The 10340-nt window shown below is 30.4% G+C and overlaps 1 protein-coding gene across 2 annotated transcripts; it reads right to left on the bottom strand.

Moving 5' to 3' along the window:
• Positions 1–3793: 3793 nt before the first annotated feature.
• On the bottom strand, positions 3794–7659 carry LOC133788827 (uncharacterized). Of its 2 annotated transcripts, none has more exons than XM_062226442.1 (5): positions 7277–7659; positions 7012–7076; positions 6809–6869; positions 4687–4833; positions 3794–4039 (listed from the first exon to the last, which is right to left on the bottom strand). In XM_062226442.1, exons 1-5 carry the CDS (start codon positions 7515–7517, stop codon positions 3993–3995), a joined length of 561 nt encoding a protein of 186 aa, XP_062082426.1. In that variant the 5' UTR covers positions 7518–7659; the 3' UTR covers positions 3794–3992. The 2 variants fall into 2 exon arrangements, with proteins under 2 accessions (XP_062082426.1, XP_062082425.1); XM_062226441.1 differs by having other exon boundaries at positions 3794–4074; positions 7277–7655.
• Between the last annotated feature and the right edge of the window lie 2681 nt (positions 7660–10340).

Raw genomic sequence — 10340 nt, 5'->3', positions numbered from 1 at the left:
TTTTGGCAAACTTTCCTAATATAGAAAGGTTTGTCATCAATTATACCTTTATTATTTAAAACAAGTAAAACATATATTAATAATATATATTTATATATAGTCGAATATAATAAGAAAATACACATTTTTTTTGTCAAATTAAATATGCCAAAAATGGAATTAACATTGAATTTTATTAAATATAGTAAAAAATATAAGTACAATAATAAAAAAACGAAAACAAATCGTGGAATAATTTGAATTGAATGTAATGCGACTGAATAGGAGGCTCTCTCAAAAAAGGCTCGACGAAAGAGGAATGAGAAAAAAGACGTCACAGAGAAGAGAAGTTGAAGAGATGAAAACTGAAAATGGTAAAGTAAAAATGTACAAATAATTTTGAATTGTAATATTAAATTACGAAAAAATAAAGATTAAACAATATACAAATAATAAAATATATTAAGCTCCCTTTTTAAAATACTAAATTAATATTGTATAATAAAATTGATATAAAAATAATCAAATAAAAAATATTGAAATGACTAAAATAACCTTGTTGTACTAAAAAATAAATATGAACTGAATCACTTAGCACGGGGTACACCTGTCAGATAAGCACATGGAGAAAGCGTACAGATAGAATATCTAGTTAACTATGGAATGAGCAACTCGAATTCAACTTGACAACTTATGACAACCAGATAACCTTTAGATCGCCTCTTGCGCCGACAACCTAGTTCGAGATTCATGATGGCCATATCACCTTCTTTGAAACTCTGAACTTAGCATGTGTCAGGATATGTTATTTCTGAGGCATTCAACTCGAAGGACGTGACCAACTTGCGGAAGCTTGATCATGACGCACAAGGAAGGAACCCAAAAGACTCAGAGATTCCTTTTACGCTAATTAATGCCCAAATTTTATTGCACATTTATTACCTAAGATAACGGATGTAAATTCCATAGGCAATCATATCCCTATGTAAATGGGAGGTTATCCGAATTTATAATTTACTATATTAATGTACGCAGTTACCCAAATCTGTTAAGGAAAACCCTCTATATATACCAGAGGAATGGACAGAAAAAGGGATCGATTCTGGATATACAGAAATTCTGCTGGAATTGTCAAGATAAATTTCACCCAGAGCCCTAAAGAGATTAATAAGATTGTCTCGTGGACCAGATGGATTTTAACCACTGAACTACGTAAAAGTGTGAGTGTTTGTGATATCTTTCATTTGTTTAATCACGGTTTAGTAAAAAAGCCTAATATCTCTATTGTCGGATTTCTTAATCCACTGTTAGCGAAAAACTGCATCAACAAACCTCATAATTTAAATAAACTTAATTAAGAGTAAAACTATGGTATAAACCAACTTTTATACAAAAATATGAGAAACTAAATCCATAAATTTGAATTTTAAAAAAAAAAATTTAAGTAAGTTTTTTTTTTTGTGAAAAAAAGCGTACTTTTGTAAACTTGTTAAAAAAAAGCCATAAAACATGTAATTTCCTCTTAAAAAATGTTTTCACTTTAGATGATATTCAAATAAATCTTTATATAAATATATTGATTAAATGATGTAATCATATTATATATGTATGTAATTTATACAAAATATCATAATTTTAATAATTTATACACAATTAAATCTCTTTTACCGTTTCAATTATTCTTTTCTCATACCATGCAAAAAATAATAGAAAATTATCTTCACTCATCTCTTTTACCAAGCCTAGTCTTAATCTCATTCACTTTCTCTATTTCCATCTCCTCTTCACTTTTTCCTCTCTTGAATTTTGTTTCACAATTAAAGTTTATTTTAGTTAATCTATATTCACATTTCTTGAAATTTTCTAGTTTATGACGAGTCTAAGTTCTAACAAATAAAGCCTCTCCATTGAGAAAGGTCCAACTGTAAAAAGCTAAATAAGTACACTTAATTGGAAAAATGGCCATAATACAGAGATTAAATTAGTACATCTATATATACACGTGTTGATATTGAAAAAGAAATTATTATATGAAATGACATAATTTATGGGAGTTGCCCGTGAATGTTTAGTTTAGCATAAACCAAGTCTTTTTAAGATAACATCTGATCCAATTCTTGACAAAATGTTGAAAAACCCTAAGAAACGAATAATATCCACTGAATCATCCATAATCAAAGAAAGTGGTTAACATTTAACTATCACTAATCAATCGTGACAGTACTATTTAATCTTTTTTTTTTCTTCAAAATGACCATTAAGTTACCCAACTTGACCAAATGAGATTTGTTTTTATTTGAGAAAAGAGATTTTGAACATATATATATTTATTTTTTTATATAAAAATATATTATATATTAAAATTGTGAATGTTTAGGTTTAAATTTTAATATGTTGAATTAAAATAATCAATAACTTATTTGGATATATTATTTTACATATTTTCATTTAAAAAATTATAAATTTTAACTTAATAAGTTAAAAGTTGAAATAAAATACATATTGTTGGGTTAACTCGCCCAATGTTCTTTATATGGAAATCAAAGAATAGGTGTTCATTCCCTTGAATGGTACTAGTGAGAATTTGATTCTAAGATAAATTGAAACATAAAATTGTTGAATAGACGTCTTTTTTTTTCTTTTTTTTTTTACATGTACCAATTAAAGTAATTTGAAAAATGTGAATACTTTCTTAAGAAAATGAGAAATTTTTTTTAGAGAAATTTGTGAGAATGACTTTTTTTTAAGTAATTTTGTACTCTAGTCTATTTTTTTGATAATTCTTACAAAATGACCTCTCTCTAAAAATTCAACCAGTTGTCTAAAATTTTAAACTAGTTGTCAGAATTTTTCGATCAGTTAAAATTTTTGAATAACCGTTTAAATTATTAGATTTCATTTTCTAAAGAATTATCAAAACTAGGCTAAAGTACAAAATGACTTTAAAAATTATATCATTTTGCCAAATGACCGAAAAAATTATCTCTAAGTGAACTATGCGAGAACAAAAAAAAAATTGAGCATGCATGAAATAATTCCAAATAAAATAATTTAGGGCACAATTAAGCTCTTATTTAGACAGATTGCAAGTTAGCATTTGTGGATCAGAGTTTTGGGTTGGACTGGTTGCACAACCTCTCCAATTATACCGATGAACACCCAAATGTGAAACTAGGGTTGCAGACTAAATCAACCAAATCTCAATGCCTAAGTACTTGACATGGGGTTGAGTACTTCAACCCAACTTGCATTATATATCTATTAGTAGACTTTAGTGCTTCTTAAAAATGTCAAGAATAGTACCAACCAAAACACATGGCAAGACTATAACCACCTTAAATAACCTTTTATCCGATACACTGATAATGATTTTGTTTGTTTTTCAACTAAAGAGTATTGCTATTTAGAATTGGTCAGATTTCTAGTTCAAGACTCACACCCTCTTCTCTTTTATATGTATTTGTATTTATTATATGTAGAAAACTTCTCGTCTTAGAAAAAAAGGACAGTATTCCTAATTTCCTATCCTTATTATTGAACAAGTCTTTCAAAGAAGGATCATGCCTCACATTTGTTTGACAAAAAGAGAGATCTCTCGAGAAATTCCTTTCACGTGGGAACATAATTGAAAAGGCTAGCTTTAGCTAAATCATCAAATTAATTACAACTATAATCTTTTTAAAAAAAGAAATACTTGAGAAAATATTAATAGAAAGAAACCCTTGTGCTATGCATACATATATTATTATATGATCAGTTGGTGACAAAAAGTTTCTTTGTTGATTAGTTCTCATAACCTTTGAGCGGCAGAACATATAAAGTAGTATTAGCTTTATTAATCAAATATTTTATTGCCAGATATTAGGGAAAGAAAAAGAAAAAGAAACATAATAACTTGGTTCACTGATTGATTATGATATATATATATATATATCATTAACAACATTGTATTTACTATGTTATTTTAGGTAGTCTCAGAGACAGTGGGGCTAGGAGGAGTCTCTTCTGCTTGATCAGATTCCTCTGCATTGCTTGCTGATACCACTGTCGTCGTCTCTAGCTTTGTCACACGAAATATGGCCAGGTTGGTATCTCCTGTTAGATAATTTATGCTCAACCTATTTATTATCCATATTAATTATATATACACATATTTTACATCCTAAAAAAACACAATTAATAATTGAAATTATATATTATGGGCTACATGCAGTCCACCCACTAAGACAAAGAGCTTAACTATATGACTCACAAACAAACAATAATACCATTCATCAAGTCAACTGTCAACAACTGCAACATCTAGAAGCTAATAAACTACTCAAAAGAAAGAAAAAAAAACTTTGTTATGGTGCAAGTCATTGGCATCTTATGGATTGTAATTTTGAATGCATAGATCAGTTCATTGGAATGATTCAAAGTTTATATTCTAATATAGAATAATACAAGTCTGTCTATCACTAATGTTATGGCATTATTCGGTTCGAAATGAAGTTTTCTGTCCAATAATATATAGTGTTCTTTCTAATTAGTTTTTCTTGAATAATTCTCTTTTAATTCGTGGAAGAGGATGAGAATTCATGATGATGACTGGGGTTAGCACTGTTTTACTCGTGGGATTTTGAAGGGAGTTGAAGATTCGAAAGGCAAACCAGCATGCATATGTTTCATAAGAAGATAGTATACGATTGTGAATAACAATATTACCAAATGTAATGGAATTTCCAGGGTAAACAGTGGCGACAACACCAGGGCTGAGGCGTTTATCACCAATGAAAGTGCCATTGGTGCTGTCCAAATCCGTCACCAATAGATTCTCTTTCTTCTTTTGAATCCGGGCGTGACGAGCTGATACTGCATGTTATTTCACAAACCACAATTATTTTTGCTTTTCTTTAACAAAATACTACTCTAAACTCTCTTTGAAAATGCCAACTCATAATTTGACACCAACTTACCAACTTATTCAAACTTTTACATTCATTTCATTGCTATTTATCTTGTAAGGAAAAAAAAAATAACCGTCAAGGGAGGGAAAAAAGAAACTTTGTTTTTTGCCAATCATTATTATTAAAATATCACACTTTGACAGGTAATCACATATAATTATATGAGAATTTTAAAAAAATATGGCTTTTTAGCCATCAATGTGCAAAAATATGGGAATTAAACTTTCCTTAATTTGTATGGGGAAATTTAATTAACAAAAACTTAGTTTATGAGAAAATTAATCACATATTAGAAATCAAAATTAAACAAAAAAACATCAGCAAAAGGAATGGTACTATGGTAATTAACATAGCAAAAACTCCTTCAGCCAACCACCTCTTCTCTTTCATTTTGCCCTAGCCGCCACCTCCCTGTCCTCCACTCGCTTGCCTCACCATCATCTTTGGCCACCCACCGTCACCACCTACGATTCACCTTAGGTGCACACCTCTGTGAAACCCAGCCGCACCATCGACGAACACAACCTCAATCCGTGCATCTCTGCGCGATTCCATTCGCGAGCCTCCAAATCCAAAACGACGAGGATAGGCTGAGGTGAGAGATGTGTTGATGGTGGTCGGAGGCGAGGAGAAGGGTGGCGCTTGGGCTGAGTGCGATTCGTGGTGCTTGGAGCTGCGCAAAACGATGGGGATGGTTGGGGTTGCGACGGGGTTTTGCACGCAGGGGATGGGGGTGTCTGGTGGTGGTCGGAGGCGAGGGAGGAGGTTGGTTTGTGGTCAGATCTGTTTTTTTTTCTTTCTTCAAATTTGTGGTAACTGGTTACCTTCACATTCTGATGTGTGTGTATATTTCTGGGTTATTTATAGTAACTGATTACTTAGGTTACTAAATCATTCTTACTCTTCCTTTTTCCCCCCTTCAAATGTGATGTTTCTTTTCATTTCTAATATGAGTGACTCGTCACCCCTCTTATGGTAACTGGTTACCTCTCTTATGGCAGTATGTTACTCATCTCACTGTAACTGGTTACCCCTTCTGATATATGTTATTTAACCTCTAAGACTATTTTTTACATAACTGTGAAAAATCAAACAAGTACTGGTTACCTCTATGGATAAATATTATTTAACCTAGCAGTAGGATTTTTTTTTTAACGTAACTTTGAAAAATCAATTAAGTAACTGATTACCTTACCCAGACTTTGAAAAAAAAAACATACAACTTAAAAAAAAGGAAAAAAATATTTATAATAAATAAAAAATAATAATAAACACAATTCATATTACAAAAAAAATTAATAAAATATTTGCAAAACAACCATGGAAAAATTTAATATAAAAATAGTTATATAAAATTAATATAAAAATAATCAAATTATAAACATACCCTTCCAAATTAATAAAACTTGATTAAGAGTAAAATTATGGCATAAACAAACATTTATGCAAAAATATGGGAAACTAAACCCACAAAAGTACAATTAAAAAAAAAATCATAGATTAACTTTTCTTGAAAAAAGTTATATTTTTGCAATCTATTAAAAATCCCATGTAATTTTCACTAATTATATTTTCGTATGTTGTAATAGAGATTAGAAGGTCCAGCTCAAGCGGGTCTATGCCTAAGGCCCCAACCAAAAGAAGCTTCAAATTTTGCAAAAATATCACATATTTTTTTTGCAAACAAAATTTCAAATATTATCATTATATGTATATATATATATATATTAAGTAGGAAAATATCACATTTTATATTGGATCTTAAATGTCTCTTAACTTAACCAGTCCTGAACAGGCAACATTCCTCTAGGATATCTCAATCAAGTGAAATTTACCATTTTATTTTACATAATTAAAATTGTTTTTAGGTTTTCAAGTACCTGTGGCAACCGGAATGACCAAGTCAGCTTTATCCGGAACACGACCAACAGTGACCTCATCCTAATAAAAGCAAACTAGAAAAGATTAGTTTAATGTTTACTTCATTTCAGTTAATGGTATTGGTAGCTTAACTTATGCCCAAATAACTTGTAATTAATATCTATATTTATATAAGTATAACAAAATTAATAGTAATACTCACCGAAGCAATTTCATATGCATTTGGCATTTCAACCTTAAATCCTATATGTCTTGAGTCTCCGTCACCTGTCAATCAACACAAAAGCACTTCTTTTTACTAACTTCTACCAAAAATTATAATGAAAAACACTACAAGTAACTGCCCTAAATTTTTTGAACTGATAATTTAGTTGAAGCAAAAATAATATGATCAAAACTCAGTAATTAGCAGACAGCTTAATATAATATTTTTTCACTTAAAATAAAAAAAAATAAAGTAGACGAACCAATAGGTTGAAGGAGCCATCTATCAGAAACAATGGTAGGATTAGGAAAAGTCTGAGGCTCAGAACTTGCAAAAACGACCCCCAAATTCTTGAACTGTCGTTGTTTGATTTTAAGGCCACGAATCTGCTGTAAAATAGTGTTCTTGGAAATTGGAACAAAATTGGAAACCAAAACAGAGGCTCTGGGATGGAATAATTTATGCGACGGAGAAGCCTTTGGAAGCTTGGATGCTATTTCCATTACTATGGCTATAATCTTTCTTTTTCTATTGAAAATAAATGTATAAAATCAAATTGGGAGTAAGAGTACGAGTGAAGAGAGTAATGGGAGTGAAGAGAGTAATGGATGTTAGTGGATATAGGGGCAGTTTTCTTCTTTCCAGTTTGTGGTTAGACAAATTTATTTTTTGGATAACAAAAATCATCATGCTGACTAGGAGGCTGACTAGGAGTGAGCATCGGTCGGTTTGGGCGGTTTTTTCACAAAAAATAATCCAGAATTCGGTTTTCGGTTCGGATTGGTGCAATCCAAAAACCCACCGAACCAAACCAGTTTAAAAAAAAACCGACCGTTTTGGACCGCGGTTTGGTCGATTAAACCGACCAAACCGAATTGATTATTTTTTTTATATATTTTTTTTAAGTTTTAGTTAAAAAATTAAAAATTTTGGATTGTTAGAATCCATTTTTGTGTGTTTTTAAAACATAAATATATAGAACATAATTATATTTACAAGTGCCCTAAGTTTTTTTTTTTATTAAATTTTTTAATAATTAATAATTATATAATATTATATTATTATTTTATTGTGTTCGGTCGGTTTCGGTTTTATTGGTCGGTTCACCCAAAATTTCCAAACCGACCGAACAGTGGCGGTTTGCACCGTCGACGGTTTTTTCGGTTTTCGGTTTAAACGGTTTTGGTTTTTTCGGTGTTCGGTAGGTCGGTGTACACGATTTTTTCGGTTTTTCGGATTTTATGCTCAGTCCTAATGCTGACCACTCTCTAGTCTTTACTAGTTAAAGAGTTGCAAACATAATGTAGCTGAACACTAGATTCGCGGGCCCACGGTTGTATTTATGGAATTTTTATAAAGGAAATTATTTGAAATATGAATTTTTTTTTAAAGTTTGATAGATAGGATAAGGAGTTTTTAACTTTGTGTTTTTTTTAATGGGTTTTTATGTTTTTTTATACATTTTTATGGATTTTTTCTCTCTATATTTTGGTAATATTAATTTTGTTTTATGATCTATTTTATTTTAGAAACCGGTTAGTTACTTTAAAAAATATTGATATGGTAGTAACCAATTATCACTGTGAAAGTAATTTTTTATTATTTTATATAGTAGCAACCAGTTACAACCACTTTTTTTTTAGTGATGTAGTAGTGATAACTTATTACCACTATGAAATTAGCTTTAATACCTTTAGTGATGTAGTGATAATTAGTTACCATTGTCAAAATAGTTTTTATTTCTTTTAGTGATGTGGTGATAACTATTTATCACTATCAATAACCACGTACACTAATAACAATAAAATCTAAAACCTAAATAAAAAGCATGTTTCTTAACTTAAACGAATCGTGATAGTAACAAAATAATTACTAGTAACTTAGCCAAATCTAGGGGGAAGAAACAATTGTGATGGTAACTAGTTACTTAGTCAGATCTGGAAAAAAAATTATATCTAAAAATAATGATCGTGATGATAACTGATTACTTAGCCAAATCTGAGAAGAAGAAAAAACAGATTTGAAAAGAAAAGAAGAATCGTGATTGTAACTGGTTACTTAGTCAGCTATGAGAAAAAACCATACAAATTTGAAAAAAGAACTAAGAAGAAGAAGAAGTAGTAGTAGACGGCGAAGAAGCAGTAGACAACGAGGAAGAAGAAGAACTAGATATCAGGGGTGAGCGGAGGTATGACGTCCGTTTTGGTCGCCTACATGAGAGAGCTTCCAACGTGAGAGAAAATAAAGAGAGAAGGTATGGGGAAGACGTGAGGGAGACAGGTGAGAGTGAGAGTGAGAGTGAAATAGTATATTTTGTTTATGCTATTTATACATATATAATTTATGGAACTTTAATTTTGGTCAACTACCTATATTGACGTGTCATTATTTTTTTGTCCATCCATATTTATAAAACTATGTTTAATTTTACCATATTTTTGTAAAGTTTCCTTTTTCACACACTCAATGCAAAATAATTACAAAAATACCTTAAGAAATTTTATTTATATATATACTATGTCACTTCAATCGAAAAAAATAGGAAAAATCTTGCTTCCCAAATTTTTAGTTTTAGTTTTTTTTTCTTTCCAAAAGTAACATTTTGGTTACTTCCAATACTAATAATGTAGCGTCTCAAAACTCCTAATAAGATTTAGTACATTGATTAGCGTGCTGAGAGGACACGTGGGGAAATTATGTGAATTATATTATTATATAATTGAGTAAGCATGATTATGTGTATTAAATGTGTTTAAAGACCCACTTTTGTTAAAAATGGGCATTTTCGTAATTTTGACCCGTTGACGGTATATCTGTAATTTGTATGTGCTATGTGCTTGAGACCACATTATTATGTAGATATATATAATTTTCAATATGAGTAGATCATTTCGAGCGGTTTTAGCAGAAAAGTCATAACGAGGAAAAATGTCCGACTCGGGTCGAACATAGAGGTATTTTGGGAATTTTTATGATCTTGAGATAATTGGTAAAATGAAATTAATTCGCGGGATAGTTATATTTGAAGGATATTAATGATAATTGATTTTATTGGTGTAATTATAATTAGAGGTAAGATTATGCAATAAAAAAATAGTGACTCAATTATTGAGCCCCCAAAACAAGTGGATTGCCACATTATGTAGTCAAACTCTATGAATCAATACTTATCATTATTAAAAAAGAAAAGGGGTGGGTCTTGTATTTTGACATGGTTTGAGATTCTTTGTGGTTTTGTCCAGATTGTAGTTTTGTTTTTGTGGTGTTGACCATGACTTCAAGTAATCGATCAATGAGGGAATTAGAGGAAAGGTGGGATGGTATGA

The sequence above is a fragment of the Humulus lupulus genome, chromosome 7, assembly GCF_963169125.1.
Source record: "Humulus lupulus chromosome 7, drHumLupu1.1, whole genome shotgun sequence".
NCBI lineage: Eukaryota > Viridiplantae > Streptophyta > Magnoliopsida > Rosales > Cannabaceae > Humulus > Humulus lupulus.
The sequence above is the reverse complement of the archived record's forward strand: the minus strand, read 5'-3'. Positions and strand labels throughout refer to the sequence as shown.